The 17,522-nt window shown below is 39.6% G+C and overlaps 1 protein-coding gene across 1 annotated transcript; it reads right to left on the reverse strand.

Annotated features, from left to right (window-relative positions):
• Nucleotides 1-1,276: 1,276 nt before the first annotated feature.
• Nucleotides 1,277-12,108, reverse strand: LOC133557036 (lysosomal membrane ascorbate-dependent ferrireductase CYB561A3-like). Its single transcript, XM_061907318.1, has 5 exons — nt 11,862-12,108; nt 4,230-4,438; nt 4,007-4,161; nt 1,971-2,127; nt 1,277-1,881 (listed from the first exon to the last, which is right to left on the reverse strand). Exons 1-5 carry the CDS (start codon nt 12,046-12,048, stop codon nt 1,837-1,839), a joined length of 753 nt encoding a protein of 250 aa, XP_061763302.1. The 5' UTR covers nt 12,049-12,108; the 3' UTR covers nt 1,277-1,836.
• Nucleotides 12,109-17,522: the final 5,414 nt, after the last annotated feature.

Raw genomic sequence — 17,522 nt, forward strand, 5'->3', positions numbered from 1 at the left:
TTGGTTGAAAAAAAGAGACAAAGAAGTAAAATACAGCACTATGTCATCAGTTTCTGATTTATTAAATTGTATAACAGTGCAAAATATTGCTCATTTGTAGTGGTCTTTTTTTAAGTATTTGGAAAAAAAGATATAAAAATAACAAAAAACATTTTGAAAAATAAACAAGTGATTCAATTATAAATAAAGATTTCTACACATAGAAGTAATCATCAACTTAAAGTGCCCTCTTTGGGGATTGTAATAGAGATCCATCTGGATTCATCGACTTCATTCTAAACATTTCTTCCCAAAAAATAAATCTTTAACATCAATATTTATGGAACATATCCACAAAAAACCTAGTGTAATAATAATAAATATATTTATTATTCAATAAATATATTTATAAAGGCTTGTCCAGGGTGTACAACGCCTTCCGCCAGATTGTCGCTGAGATAGGCGCCGGCGCCCCCGCGGCCCCAAAAGGGAATAAGCGGTAGCAAATGGATGGATGGTATTTGAGAACCACTGGACTAGATCACAATCAGGTTTGGATTAAGTTGTTCCAACGTGTCAGATAAACTTTTCATCATTCAATTCTTTTAAAACACATCCGAAAAGCATACCTAAATATGATATATATTTTTTAATGATTTAAAAATGTTGGGTTTAAGTGTAAAATCAGCAATTTTTGCAAAACAATTCTTCATTGTTCTTCAACCAGAAGTGCATTTCTTCTTCGTAGTTTAGCGAGGCGCTACAGCGGCGCCTCCTACATGAAAAGGCTGGTACTACAATTGATTGATTGATTGATACTTTTATTAGTAGATTGCACAGTTCAGTACATATTCCGTACAATTGACCACTAAATGGTAACACCCAAATAAGTTTTTCAACTTGTTTAAGTCGGGGTCAAGGTTCATCAATTCATGTTAACAACACGACACATGCAACAATTGACTAGATCACAATCAGGTGTGTAAGTTTATTTGGATACAGTTGTTCCAACGTGTCAGATAAACTTCTTATCATTCAATTATTTTAAAACATATTCGAAAATCATACCTAAATATGATATATATTTTTCTTAATGTTTTAAAAATGTTGGGTTTAAGTGTCAAATCAGCAATCTTTTGCCAAACCATTCTTCATTGTTCTTCAACCGGAAGTGCATTTCTTCTTCGTGCCTTAGTGAGGCGGCACAACGGCGCTCCCGACAGGAAAAAGGCTGATACTACAACAACACGACACATGCAACAATTGACTAGATCACAATCAGGTGTGTAAATTTATTTGGATTAAGTTGTTCCAACGTGTCGGATACATTTTTCATCATTAAATTCTTTTAAAACACATCCGAAAATCATACCTAAATATGATATATATTTTTTAATGACTTTAAAATTTTGGGTTTAAGTGTAAAATCAGCAATCTTTTGCAAAACAATTCTTGATTGTTCTTCAACTGGAAGTGTATTTCTTCTTCGTGGTTTAGCACCGGCGCCCTCGACAGGAAAAGGCTGGTACTACAACAACACGACACATGCAACAATTGACTTGATTACAATCAGGTGTGTAAGTTTATTGGATAAAGTTGTTCCAACGTGTCAGATAACGGTATAGAAAATTTTTCATCACTCTTTTTTTTTTAAAAACACATTCGAAAAACATACTTAAATATGATATATATTTTTAATGTTTTTCAAATTTTGGCGTTGACTTGTAAAATCAGCAATCTTTCGCAAAAGAATTCTTCATTGTTCTTCAACAGTCTTGCTTAGTGTCTCACTTAATACCATAAGTGAGACATTAGTCGCACTTTAAATGTCAGCATCATGTGATTCTTCTTTCATCCTCACTCTGTTGCCGTCTGACCAGAACGTTCCTCTCGGAGTAAAAGCTGCGATTAAAAACGACAACATAAAAATGATTGATTTCCTCTTCATTTTAATTAATTCATTAATTAATTAACGGCACGGACGGACTCACGGCAGCCTCTTCGTTGTTGCCGTCAGGACGCTGCCAGTCTGCTTTGGACAGGATTCCGAACACGACCACTCCGAAGGCAACGATTAGCACCCCCAGGGTGTTTGCAAACAGGGCCTCCAGTGGCAGGGAGCTGTACGCGGCTGCAGAGACTCCATCGCTGCAACAATAAAAAAACAAAAAAACATGATTGTGACTATATAGTATAGCACCACTAAAAGGTAGCTGATGCGCTAATCGCTAACGGACAAATATGCGCCGGTTGTTGGACGACAACTGGTGTGCTAATCGCTAGCAAACAGCTAACACGCACATTTTTAGCTGACAACAAGAGTGCTAATTTCTTGTTGACAACCGCTGTGCTAATCACCAGCTAAAAAATACCCTGCTATTTGCTAGCTGGCAGCTTGTGTCGCTAATAACTAGCTGACAACTTGTGTGCTAATCGCTAGCTGACAACTAGCACGCTAATTGTTAGCTCAAAGCAAGAAACATTTTAACGAGTGGTGTTCTAATCAGCAGTTGATAACTGGCGTGTTGAACGCTAGCTCACAACTGTTGTGCTAATCACTAGCTAACAACAAGCGTGCTAATTGTTAGCTGAAAGCAAGTGCGCTAATTGTTTGACAACTGGTGTGCTAATCGCTAGCTGGCAACTGGCGCAATAATTTTTTGCTTGCCAACTGATGCGCCATTTGCATGCTGACATCTGGTATGCTAATTGCTAGCTGACAACACGTGCGCTAATTGTTAGCTAGCAACTTGTGCGCTAATTGTGAGCTAAAAACTGTTATGCTAATCGCTAGTTGACAACTCGCACACTAATTGTTAGCTAACAACTGGTGTGCTATTTGCTAGATGACAACTATTGTGCTAATCACCAGCTGACAACAAGCGTGCTAATTGTTAGCTGAAAGTAAGTGTGCTCATTGTTTGTTGACAACTGGTGCGCTAACCGCTAACTGACAACTTGTGTGCTATTCGCTAGCTGGCAACTAGTGCTCTATTTGCAAGCTGGTATGCTAATCGCTAGTTGACAACTAGCATGCTAATTGTTAGCTAACAACCGGTGTGCTATTTGCAAGTTGACAATAATATGCTAATCGCTAGCTGACAACTCGCACCTTAATTGCTAGCTAACAACTGGTGCGCTTTTCGCTAGATGACTACTGTTGTGCTAATCACCAGCTGACAAAAAGCGTGCTGTTAGCTGAAAGCAAGTGGGCTCATTGTTGACAATTGGTGGGCTAATCGCTATCCGACAACAAGCGTGCTAATTGTTTGTTGACAACTGGTGCTCTAATCACTATCTGACAACCTGTGTGCTAACCGCTAGCTAACAACTGGTGCACAATGTGCTGGATGTCAACTGCTGTGCTAACCATTCGCCTGCAAACTGGCCGCTCTTTGTTACCTGACAACTGGCGCGCTCTTTGCAAGCTAACAACTGGTATGCTAATCGCTAGCTGACAACTAACGCGCTATTTGCAATCTGACAATTGGAATGCAAATCGCTAGCTAATAGCTAGCACTCAATTGTTAGCAGACAACAAGCGTGCTAATTGTTTCTGGATAAATGGTTTGCCAATCACAGTTGAAAACTACAGTGCTAATCACTAGCTGGCACCTGGTGCTGTAATCGCAAGTCTGCAGCTAGAGTGCTAATCGCTACCTGTCTTAAATTCTAACATGAATACAATAATATAATTTAACCTGTAAGGGACATTGAGTAAGGTATCTATGCTACTGCTAGTTAAAGTAAATGTTTATGTTTTTTTTTAATCTATAAGTGGTAAAATTGTGTGGGAAAATATAAAAAACTATATATTTATTTTTAAAAATTGACCAAAAATTGCAGGACGTCCCTTTGAAGACCTTTAACCTACATTGTATGAAATATTTGCAGAAATAAATACATGTTTTTGTAGTGGCTGCGGAGAGGGAAGTCTGGGCTTCCCTGCTTAGGCTGCTGCCCCCGCGACCTGACCTCGGATAAGCGGAAGAGGATGGATGGATGGATAAATACATGTTCCTCTCACAGAGCAAAAAAGAGGTTTTCGTTGATTCCACTGATGCAGGAAGCCAAAGCCAGCATCAGCACCACCTTCCCCATCCAGACGTGGAGCGGTTTGAGGACGCCACGGAACCGCGGCGAAGACCACGGGCAGAGGAAGCCGACCACGCCAAGGAGCCACTGTCGATCCAGAAGGAAGGAAGTCAGACCAGCCGGCCACGCCGTGGTTTCCCCCAACCCGCTCCTACCTGACAGGCAAAGATGATGGCGGTGCTGAGTCCCACCCAGCTGTGCAGGGAGTACAAGTCCGGGATGTTCAGCTTTCGGTGGACTTGGAAGACGGCGGTCAGGCCCGTGATGGACAGCAGCAGGGCGGCCAGCATGAGGCCGGCGTGGAGGATCTTCCAGGGCTGCTTGGCCTGGGTCCACGTGCACGGGAGGCGGTACAACACGGCACCTGGAGGAACATTCCACCAACTCATTGGTCTCTCAACTTCACCCAAGTGAAACCCTGCGCGTGTCACTGCAAAAGTATTGGGTCAGTAAAATATCACTCGCACTTTGTGTGCTTATCGCCAACCTCAATAGTCGCCATGTTGGCTACATAGCCGACCAACTCATCCCAATTTAGAATGGCGCAAAACTGTGGCCCATGATTTTATTTTTACCACACTTTTTTAAATGAACATGAATTTAAATTGAATTGAAGTTAACATAATAAAATAAAACAAACAGTTGAACATATTCCTCACTCTATCCACACATTTCCCATCATGTTCTTATCATTGCCAGAGCAGGATGGGGCTAGGAAGACACAGAATAACCAGCTCAATTAGTTCCTCATTCAAAAAAACCCTCTCTGTAAAACACACCATCAGCAGCTTCTCCATAATTTAATGGGTAGATGTCCTCTACATAAACACATTGATACCGATGGTCATACTGTATCAGTATCGGATCAATAATAGATATAAGAGAGTACAGTAGTACCTCAACTTAAGAGCCTAAGTGACAGAGCTCGTAACTAAAAACACTTATTTGTCAAACACACCATCAGCAGCTTCTCCATAATTTAAAGGATAAATGTCTTCTACATAAACACATTGATACCGATGGTCGTACTGTATCAGTATCGGATCAATACTAGATATAATAGAGTGCAGTAGTACCTCAACTCAAGAGCCTAATTGATTCTGTGACAGAGCTTGTAACTAAAAACACTTATTTGTCAAACACACCATCAGCAGCTTCTCCATAATTTAAAGAATAAATGTCTTCTACATAAACACATTGATACCGATGGTCGTACTGTATCAGTATCGGATCAATACTAGATATAATAAAGTACAGTAGTACCGTTCTGTGACAGAGCTCGTAACTCAAAACACTTATTTGTCAAACACACCATCAGCAGCTTCTCCATAATTTAATCGACAAATGTCCTTCTAAATAAATGTATTGACACCAACAGTGGTACTGTATCGTATTTGATCAATACTAGACTAAATAGAGTACAGTAGTACCACAACTTTTGAGCTTAACTGGTTCTGTGACGGAGCTCATAACTCAAAACACTTATCTGTCAAACACACCATAAGCAGCTTCTCTATATTTTAATGGCTATATGTCCTTCATTTAGGTATATTGATACCAATGGTCGTGCTGTATCAGTATCGGATCAATACTAAGTATAATAGAGTACAGTAGTACCTCAATTTAAGAGCCTAATTGATTCTGTGACAGAGCTCGAAACTCAAAACACTTATTTGTCAAACACACCATCAGCAGCTTCTCCATAATTTAATAGACAAATGTCCTTTTACATAAATATATTGATACCGACAGTGGTACTGTATCGTATTTGATCAATACTAGACTAAATAGAGTACAGTTGTACCTTAATTTATGAGCTTAATTGGTTCTGTGACAGAGCTCGTAATTCAAAACACTTATCTGTCAAACACACCATCATCAGCTTCTCCATTTTTTTCAGGGTTAAATGTCCTCCACTTAGATATATTGATACCAACGGTCTAACTATACCAGTCTCGGATCAATACTAGATGTAATAGAGTACAGTAATACCGCAACTTTTGAGCTTAACTGGTTCTGTGACGGAGCTCATAACTCAAAACACTTATTTGTCAAACACACCGTAAGCAGCTTCTTTATATTTCAGTGGATATACGTCCATTTAGATATATTGATACCAATGGTCGTGCTGTATCAGTATTGGATCAATACTATATTTATTAGAGTACAGTAGTACCTCAAATTATCAGCTTAATTGGTTCTGCGACGGAGGTCATAACTCAAAACACGTATCTGTCAAACACACCACCAGCAGCTTCTCCATAATTCAATGGATAAATGTCCTCTACATAAACATATTGATACCAGTGGTCGTACTGTATCACATTGGATCAATACTAGACTAAAGAGAGTACAGTAGTACCTCAACTTATGAGCCTAATTGGTTCTGTGACGGAGCTCGTAACTCAAAACACTTATCTGTCAAACACACCATCAGCAGCTTCTCCATTTTTTCATGGATAAATGCCCTCCATTTAAATATATTGATATTAACGGTTGTACTGTACCAGTTTCAGATCAATACTAAAGGTCATAGAGTACAGTATTACCTCGACTTATGAGCCTAATAGGTTCTGTGAAGGAGCTTATAACTCAAAACACTTATCTGTCAAACACACCATCAGCAGCTTCTCCATAATTTAAAGATAAATGTCCTCTACATAAACATATTGGTACCAACAATGACCCTGTATTATATTGGATCAATATTAGACTAAATAGAGTACAGTAGTACCTCAACTTATGAGCTTAATTAGTTCTGTGACGGACCTCGTAACTCAAAACACTTATCTGTCAAACACACCATCAGCAGCTTCTCCATTTTTTCATGGATGAATGATCTCCACTTAGATATATTGATACCAACAGTCTTACTGTATCAGTATCAGATCAATACAGGAAGTAATAAAGTAGAGTTGTCGCTCAACTTATGAGCCTAATTGGTTCTGTGATGCAACTAGCAATTCAAAAACCCTTATCTGTCAAACACACTGTCACACTGTCAAAGCAGTTTCTCCATTTTTTAATGGATAAATGTTCTCTGCTTAGATATATTGATATCAACGGCCGTACTGTACCAGTCTCGGATCACTACTTGTTGTAATAGAGTACAGTAGTACCTCAACTTATGAGCTTAATTGGTAACCCTTGTCTGTCAAACACACCATCAGCAGCTTCTCCATTTTTTCATGGATAAATGATCTCCACTTAGATATAGTGATACCAACGGCCGTAATGTATTAGTATTGAATCAATACTCGAGGTCATAGAGTACGTAGTACCTCAACTTATGAGCCAAATTGGTTTTGTGACGGAGCTCGTAACTCAAAACACTTATCTGTCAAACACACCATCAGCAGCTCCTCCATAATTTAATAGACGAATGTCCTCTACATAAACATATTGATACCAACAATGGTACTGTATCGTATTGGACCAATATGAAACTAAATAGAGTACAGTAGGACTTAAACTTCAAAACACTTGTCTGTCAAAGACACCATCAGGAGTTTCTCCATTTTTTTCATGGATAAATGTCCTCCACTTAGATATATTTATACCAACGGCCGTACTGTATCAGTCTCGGATCAATACTATACAGAGGTGGGACCAAGTCATTGTTTTGCAAGTCACAAGTAAGTCTGAAGTCTTTGCCCTTAAGTCTCGAGTCAAGTCCCGGGTCAAGTGTGGAAAGTCTTAAGTCAAGTTCCAAGTCCTGCATTTTGAATTTCGAGTCATCTCAAGTCATTTTAACCACAGACTAATATATTTACACAGATTGTGTATGCTTTTAAAACGCTGTATTCATTTATTATAAAACAAAAATAGTGCTGACATTGCACTTCATGATTGCACTATTAACCAGTTATTTTAAACATTTAACTTGTTTCTTTACAGAATAAACTCATTTGAAAAAACAAGTGCAACTGTACTTATTTGAGCAAAAGTGTTAACATTGTATTTCCATGGCATATTGCATTGGAACTAGTTCCACACCAGTTTCCATCCTGTTCTTACCTTATCTCATTGAGCTCATCTCATACTGTATGTGTGTTTATGTGTGCGTACACATGAAAAACATAAATACATGAACATAACAATAAACAGAATTGTACTTTTTAGATGTCAGGGCCCTATGGAATTTGTACGCATATTCTTAATACAGTACACATTTTAACTGACCTTTATTTGACTGTCTTTTTGTTGGTGGCTAAAATACGTGGTGCTGCTGACCGCCGTCTAAAGTTATGTTACTGTGTGTGATACATTGACTAACATAACATTATGTGTAGTTACCTCATGCAACCCTGGTTAAAAAAAATCACTTGACAAAAAGTATGAATAAAGTACCGAACTGCAGTGGACGCAACAGATTGCCGTGTTTGCAATGACGTTATAACCATAGACATCTTATAAGTAGACGCAGCATTGGCAGCTGTGACGCGAGCAATTCGGCTGCCATCTTGAAGTGGCGATGAAGAGCCGGCGAGCAGCCTAAACTGACAGTTGACAGGTAGAAAACAAAGATGCCGGGCTGGTGTTTAGCATTTTCCTGTTAAAATGAGCGGACTGTTGAAAATAGGAATCGGGGGATTACTTTTCACAAGTAAGATTTAACATTAACGTACTATTGGTTGTATTTTGTGAAAATAATATTACCACAGAGTTGAGAAGGAGCAAAGATCTTCAGTATTTGTATGTGCAAATCAAAAATAAATGTTTTGGGGGAGGAGGACGCCCCTACAGGGCTTTGGTTTACAAACTTTCAGCCCCACTTAAAACAAAATTCACCTGCCACCAATGATTATGATGCATTCATCACTTTAGGCAAAACATAAGACAATACTCTCTTAACAGTAACAATATGCAAATACTAACTTTGTTGGGTAAAACATAATTTGGTTTTATTCTAAATCCAGTGAAACAGATTGGTGGTTTTAGCTGATATAAAGACTTTCAGGTGTTTATATATGTTTAAGCATTTGGCAGACACTTTTATCCAAAGCGACATATATAAAAAATACATGTAAAACAACCACTGTAAACATGATCATTTAAGGGAAGAATGTAATACAAAATATCAATACAAAGTGTCAAGACAGAATAAACTCTCTGCTGTTGCAGCAACAGAGATCTAACTCAGGGGTCGGGAACCTTTTTGGCTGGGAGAGCCATGAAAGCCAAATATTTTAAAATGTATTTCCGTAAGAGCCATATAACATTATTAACAACAATTACAACTGTCATGTTCAAACACTGACAAGAAGCAAGGAATTAAACAGAGACAGGAATCAATTTAGCTCAATGAGGAGAGAAACCCATAGACCTGTACACTTGTACAATTCAACGCCTCCTCGTTCATTTGGACTTTCCCAGATTACAACAACTAAATGTGTGCATCTCCTATTCTTTTTAATGACATTGTTATTCTGAAGTTAACTATACTTTTGACCGTTAATGCGACTTCTTGAACAGGTGCGTTAGAAACGGATAGATAGATTAAAATGCATGAGAATGTTTTATATTTTGACGAATATTTTTAACACTGTGATTACCAGCGGAATTATTAAATACTTATCCTGGTAAGCAACGTCAGCTAAGATTTATCTGATAGCCAGGTGCGGTCATCAAAAGAGCCACATCTGGCTCGAGAGCCATAGGTTCCCTACCCCTGGTCTAACTGCATGTTTTGCATACTGGAATTCGTTTTTTGTTGACCAAGTCGTAGTTTTAATACCCGAACGAAACTATTATTGGCATAATTTTTCCTCACTGGCTCGTTGTTTGAGAGCTCTTCTTCGTTGGTTTTCCTGCAATTTGATTGGATGAATGCTGTGTGACGGAAATAACGTGGATGTAATTTGATTGGCTGTTGTACTGACAGGTGGCGCCACGCTGTCATTGCACACACGCTGGCAGACACGCGTACACGATGGAAGATACGGAGCGCTCCTGAATAACTTTTTAATCTTTGAGTTTTGGGGAAAGTAGCAAGTAATGTCAAGTCAAAAGGCGCAAGTCCAAGTGAAGTCACAAGTCATTGATGTTAAAGGGGAACATTATCACAATTTCAGAAGGGTTAAAACCAATAAAAATCCGTTCCCAGTAGCTTATTTTATTTTTCGAAGTTTTTTTCAAAATTTTACCCATCATGGTATATCCCGAAAAAAGGCTTTAAAATGCCTGATTTTCGCTATCTGTAAATCCACCCGTCCATTTTACGGTGACGTCACATAGTGATGCCAATACAAACAAACATGGCGGATTAGCTTGGATTCAGACTCGGATTTCAGCGACTTAAGCGATTCAACAGATTACGCATGTATTGAAACGGATGGTTGGAGTGTGGAGGCAGCTAGCGAAAAATAAATTGTAGAAGAAACTGAAGCTATTGAGCAAATAGCTATTGAAGCTATTCGGCGATCGCCTTCTAACCAACGATTGCATCTTTTGACCACTGGAGCAACTTTAATCCGTCGATTGGTAAGTGTTTGTTTGGCATTAAATGTGGGTGGAGGCAAAGTCTGGATGCAAATAAAGCTACAAATGTACATACAGCTAGCCTAAATAGCATGTTAGCATCGATTAGCTGGCAGTCATGCCGTGACCAAATATGTCTAATTAGCACATAAATCATAAGTCAATAACATCAACAAAACTCACCTTTGTGATTTCGTTGACTTTATCATTTGAAATGCATCTGCTTTGATTGTCGCAGGATATCCCCACATCTCTGTCGTAGCGTCGCTATCATCGGTAAAATGTGCAGAACAAACGAGGGACTTTCGCATCTTTTGACCACTGGTGCAACTTGAATCCGTCGATTGGTATGTGTTTGTTTGGCATTACATGTGGGTGGAGGGAAAGGCTGGATGCAAATATAGCTACCAATGAGGCATAACGATGCAATATGTACATAGAGCTAGCCTAAATAGCATGTTAGCATCGATTAGCATGCCGTGCTAATCGATGCACACTCCACGTAAGTCAACTTGAATCCGTCCCTGATCGTGTTGTTACACCCTCCGACGAGGCATGATGTCTCCAAGGTACGGAAAACATTCGAAAAAACTTAAAATAACAGAGCTAGTTAGACTCGCTGTCTGTAATGTGTTTGAGAAAATGGCGAATTGAGTACTTAAGTGACGTCACAACGAGCGAATAATAGAAAGGCGTTTCAATCGCCAAAATTCACCCTTTTAGAGTTCGGAAATCGGTTAAAAAAACATGGTCTTTTTCCTTCAAAAACAAGGTATATATTGACGCTTACATATTTCTGGTGATAATGTTCCCCTTTAGAGTCTAAGTCGAGTTGCAAGTCTTTTTACATTTTTTACTCGAGTCTGACTCGAGTCCAAGTCATGTGACTCGAGTCCACACCTGATACTTGATGTAATAGAGTACAGTAGTACCTCAACCTAAGAGCCTAATAGGTTTTGCGACGGAGCTTGTAACTCAAAACACTTATCTGTCAAACACACCATCAGCAGCGTCTTCATTTTTTAATAGATAAATGTCTTCCACTTAGATATATTGATACCAACGGTCGTACTGTACCAGTATGGGATCAATACTAGAAGTAATATAGTAGAGTAGTAGCTCAACTTAAGAGCCCAATTGGTTCTGTGACGAAGCTCTCAAATCAACGTCTCCAATTAAAATGAATTCAAATAAATTCATATGCAGTTTGCCTTTTTTAAACCGGAAAGTTCTTTTGTTACCATGGAGTTGTGTTCCAGTTAGTTTTGAGCGAGCAGACTTGCGTCAAACCTTAAACCGCCACTGACCCAGGCCGTACAGAACCAGCGTCCCGGTCACCATGAGGACAGGATGCCAATTGAACTGCGACCCGGTGCCGTCCCAAGCGAATCCGCCACGCCAATGCGAGTTCCAGATGCAGACGAAGACGACGCAGAGGACGCCCAGACAGACGCAGAGATCGAAGGCAGCGTAGAAGGACCTGGAAGACGCCATGGTCTTGGAAGTGTCTTTGTCGGGACGGGGAAGCGTCTTACTGCGGACTGCTTGGAGAAACGTTCCAAGACACAGTAGAGAACAGCGGCGTCATAATGCATTATTATGCTGACAGTCAGATGGTCAGGAGGTGTGTCCACCACTTCACGTCGCCATGACAACGCTCCCATGACACCACAATCCATGTGTGGACACACCTTCACCCCTGACGACATCCCCTGGAAGGAAGTCCAGTCAACTTGGACTGCTTTGTTGACAATCTCTTTCCAGGACACACCGTCTGAGGACATACCTTTTTAGGACTGGCCGTCTGGGGGGACACATTTATTTTGGACAGGCCTTCTCAGGACACACCGTCTTAGGATAGGTTAAGAACACACACTTTCAGGACAGACTCTCTCAGGACACACCTCAACTCCCAAGGGGTGAACAAGAGGATGGGTCAAATGCAGAGGACAAATTTCGCCACACCTAGTGTGTGTGTGACAATCATTGGTACTTTAACTTGAACTTAATTATTATTATTTTTATTACATTTTGGAATATTTCTCCAAAAAATGCTTACGTTGTCATTATGGGGTATTGTTAGTGGAATTTTGGAGACAAAAATCTATTTATAACAAGGTTGTAACATTAAAAAAAAAGTCACACTCTGTGGATACTTTTCGGATGCATTTGTCAAAAAATTGACTTGAACTACAAACCCCGTTTCCATATGAGTTGGGAAATTGTGTTAGATGTAAATATAAACGGAATACAATGATTTGTGTCAACCCATATTCAGTTGAATGCACTACAAAGACAAGATATTTGATGTTCAAACTCATGAACTTAATTTTTTTTTGCAAATAATAATTAACTTAGAATTTCATGGCTGCAACACCTACCAAAGTAGTTGGGAAAGGGCATGTTCACCACTGTATTACATCACCTTTTCTTTTAACAACACTCAATAAACGTTTGGGAACTGAGGAAACTAATTGTTGAAGCTTTGAAAGTGGAATTCTTTCCAATTCTTGTTTTATGTAGAGCTTCAGTCGTTCAACAGTCTGGGGTCTCCGCTGTCGTATTTTACGCTTCATAATGTGTCACACATTTTCGATGGGAGACAGGTCTGGACTGCAGGCGGGCCAGGAAAGTACCCGCACTCTTTTACTACAAAGCCATGCTGTTATCACACGTGGCTTGGCATTGTCTTGCTGAAATAAGAATGATAACTTTGCTTGGATGACCACGTATATTGCTCCAAAACCTGTATGGGCCATTCAGCATTAATGGTGCATTCACAGATGTGTAAGTTACCCATGCCTTGGGCACTAATGCACCCCCATACCATCACAGATGCTGGCTTTTGAATTTTGCGCCTATAACAATCTGGATGGTTATTTTCCTCTTTGTTCCGGAGGACACCACGTCCACAGTTTCCAAATATAATTTGAAATGTGGACTCGTCAGACCACAGAACACTTTTCCACTTTGCATCAGTCCATCTTAGATGAGCTCGGGCCCAGCGAAGCCAGCGGCATTCCTGGGTGTTGTTGATTAATGGGTTTTGCTTTGCATAGCAGAGTTTTAACTTGCACTTACAGATGTAGCGACCAACTGTAATTACTGACAGTGGTTTTCAGAAGTGTTCCTGAGCCCATGTGGTGATATCATTTACACACTGATGTCGGTTTTTGATGCAGTACCACCTGAGGGATCAAAAGTCCGTAATATCATTGCTTACGTGCAGTGCTTTCTCCAGATTCTCTGAACCTTTTGATGATTTTACGGACCGTAGATGGTAAAATCCCTAAATTCCTTGCAATAGCTCGTTGAGAAATGTTGTTCTAAAACTGTTCGACAATTTGCTTACAAATTGGTGACCCTCGCCCCATCCTTGTTTGTGAATTACTTAGCATTTCATGGAAGCTGCTTTTATACCCAATCATGGCAGCCACCTGTTCCCAATTAGCCTGCACACCTGTGGGATGTTCCAAATAAGTGTTTGATGAGCATTTCTCAACTTTATCAGTATTTATTGCCACCTTTCCCAACTTCTTTGTCACGTGTTGCTGGCATCAAATTCTAAAGTTAATGGTTATTTGCAACAACAAAAAAATTATCAGTTTAAACATCAAATATGTTGTCTTTGTAGCATATTCAACTGAATATGGGTTGAGAAGGATTTGCAAATCATTGTATTCCGTTTATATTTACATCCAACACAATTTCCCAACTCATATGGAAACGGAGTATGAAAAATGTTTGTCAAAAGACTATGAATAAAGAAAAAAGTAAACAAACAGTGTTGTCAACTGAAGGACATCCATCCATCCATCCATTTTCTACCGCGTATTCCCTTTCGGGGTCGCGGGGGGCGCTGGCGCCTATCTCAGCTACAATCGGGCGGACGGCGGGGTACACCCTGGACAAGTCGCCACCTCATCGCAGGTCAACTGAAGGACGTGAAAGAGTTAAAGCGAACGTTCCGGTTGGTAATTTGCTCATCAATCAGCTAACAATCAACCATGACTTCCTGGAGCTAACATGCTAATCAGTCAAATGTCACGAGATCGCCGTCATCTGACTTCTTCTCTGCTGGGACAAAAAGAAGCTTAGCCAGCTTGGTCACCGTTAAAAAAACGACATTTTAGCCCCAGAGTTCGTGTTACAACCAGAAATGTTAGTGAGCTCAGGCCTGTCAATCAAAGTCAACTTTTTTTTCTTAACTGAATACTCAATGGTTCTATTTGTTCAATTAAAGTGGTAATAATAACAATTCAATCAATCAATGTTTAATTATATAGCCCTAAATCACGAGTGTCTCAAAGGGCTGCACAAGGGTCCAGTCCATAGTGGATCTAACATAATATTGTGAGAGTCCAGTCCATAATGGATCTAACATAATATTGTGAGAGTCCAGTCCATAGTGGATCTAACATAATATTGTGAGAGTCCAGTCCATAGTGGATCTAACATAATATTGTGAGAGTCCAGTCCATAGTGGATCTAACATAATAGTGAGAATCCAGTCCATAGTGGATCTAACATAATAGTGATAGTCCAGTCCATAATGGATCTAACATAATAGTGTGAGAGTCCAGTCCATAATGGATCTAACATACTAGTGAGAGTCCAGTCCATAGTGGATCTAACATAATAGTGATAGTCCAGTCCATAGTGGATCCAACATAATAGTGAGAATCCAGTCCATAATGGATCTAACATACTAGTGATAGTCCAGTCCATAATGGATCTAACATAATAGTGTGAGAGTCCAGCCCATAGTGGATCCAACATAATAGTGAGAATCCAGTCCATAGTGGATCTAACATAATAGTGATAGTCCAGTCCATAATGGATCTAACATAATAGTGTGAGAGTCCAGCCCATAGTTGATCTAACATAACAGTATAAGGGTCCAGTCCATAGTGACTCTAACATAATAGTGAGAGAGTCCAGTCCATAGTGGATCCGAGATAATAGTGAGAGTCCAGTCCATAGTGGATCTAACATAATAGTGATAGTTCAGTCCAAAGTGGATCTAACTAAATAGTGTGAGAGTCCAGTCCATAGTGGAGCCAACATAATAGTTATAGTCCAGTCCATAGTGGATCTAACATAATAGTATAAGAGTCCAGTCCATAGTGGATCCAACATAATAGTGATAGTCCAGTTCATAGTGGATCTAACATAATAGTGATAGTCCAGTCCATAGTGGATCTAACATAATAGTATAAGAGTCCAGTCCATAGTGGATCTAACATAATAGTGTGAGTCCAGTCCATAGTGGATCTAACATAATAGTGTGAGAGTCCAGTCCATAGTGGATCTAACATAATAGTGTGAGAGTCCAGTCCATAGTGGATCTAACATAATAGTGAGAGTCCAGTCCATAGTGGATCTAACATAATAGTGAGAGTCCAGTCCATAGTGGATCTAACATAATAGTGTGAGAGTCCAGTCCATAGTGGAGCCAACATAATAGTTATAGTCCAGTCCATAGTGGATCTAACATAATAGTATAAGAGTCCAGTCCATAGTGGATCCAACATAATAGTGATAGTCCAGTTCATAGTGGATCCAACATAATAGTGATAGTCCAGTCCATAGTGGATCCAACATAATAGTGACAGTCCAGTCCATAATGGATCTAACATAATAGTGTGAGAGTCCAGTCCATAGTGGATCCAACATAATAGTGAGAATCCAGTCCATAGTGGATCTAACATAATAGTGATAGTCCAGTCCATAATGGATCTAACATAATAGTGTGAGAGTCCAGCCCATAGTTGATCTAACATAACAGTATAAGGGTCCAGTCCATAGTGACTCTAACATAATAGTGAGAGAGTCCAGTCCATAGTGGATCCGAGATAATAGTGAGAGTCCAGTCCATAGTGGATCTAACATAATAGTGATAGTTCAGTCCAAAGTGGATCTAACTAAATAGTGTGAGAGTCCAGTCCATAGTGGATCTAACATAATAGTGAGAGTGCAATCCATAGTGGATCTAACATAATAGTGATAGTCCAGTCCATAGTGGATCCAACATAATAGTGAGAATACAGTCCATAATGGATCTAACATACTAGTGATAGTCCAGTCCATAGTGGATCCAACATAATAGTGAGAATCCAGTCCATAGTGGATCTAACATAATAGTGATAGTCCAGTCCATAATGGATCTAACATAATAGTGTGAGAGTCCAGCCCATAGTTGATCTAACATAACAGTATAAGGGTCCAGTCCATAGTGACTCTAACATAATAGTGAGAGAGTCCAGTCCATAGTGGATCCGAGATAATAGTGAGAGTCCAGTCCATAGTGGATCTAACATAATAGTGATAGTTCAGTCCAAAGTGGATCTAACTAAATAGTGTGAGAGTCCAGTCCATAGTGGATCTAACATAATAGTGAGAGTGCAATCCATAGTGGATCTAACATAACAGTGTGAGAGTCCAGTCCATAGTGGATCTAACATAATATTGTGAGAGTCCAGTCCATATTAGATCTGACATAATATTGTGAGAGTCCAGTCCATAGTGGATCTGACATAATAGTGTGAGAGTCCAGTCAATAGTGGATCTAACATAATAGTGTGAGAGTCCAGTCCATAGTGGATCTAACATAATAGTGTGAGAGTCCAGTCCATAGTGGATCTAACATAATAGTGTGAGAGTCCAGTCCATAGTGGAGCCAACATAATAGTGATAGTCCAGTCCATAGTGGATCTAACATAATAGTGATAGTCCAGTCCATAGTGGATCTAACATAATAGTGATAGTCCAGTCCATAGTGGATCTAACATAATAGTGTGAGTCCAGTTCATAGTGGATCTAACATAATAGTGTGAGAGTCCAATCCATAGTGGATCTAACATAATAGTGTGAGTCCAGTCCATAGTGGATCTAACATAATAGTGTGAGAGTCCAGTCCATAGTGGATCTAACATAATAGTGTGAGAGTCCAGTCCATAGTGGATCTA

Source organism: Nerophis ophidion, linkage group LG08 (genome assembly GCF_033978795.1).
Source record: "Nerophis ophidion isolate RoL-2023_Sa linkage group LG08, RoL_Noph_v1.0, whole genome shotgun sequence".
NCBI lineage: Eukaryota > Metazoa > Chordata > Actinopteri > Syngnathiformes > Syngnathidae > Nerophis > Nerophis ophidion.

Bases quoted from the DNA above. Each gene is read 5' to 3' on its own strand.
- LOC133557036 (XM_061907318.1), bottom strand. From the start codon at position 12,048: ATGGCGTCTTCCAGGTCCTTCTACGCTGCCTTCGATCTCTGCGTCTGT. The intron at 4,439-11,861 runs GTCAGTGGCGGT...ATGTTCCTCCAG, and splicing joins GCTGGTTCTGTACGGCCTGG to GTGCCGTGTTGTACCGCCTC. The intron at 4,162-4,229 runs GTAGGAGCGGGT...CTGGATCGACAG, and splicing joins CCATCATCTTTGCCTGTCAG to TGGCTCCTTGGCGTGGTCGG.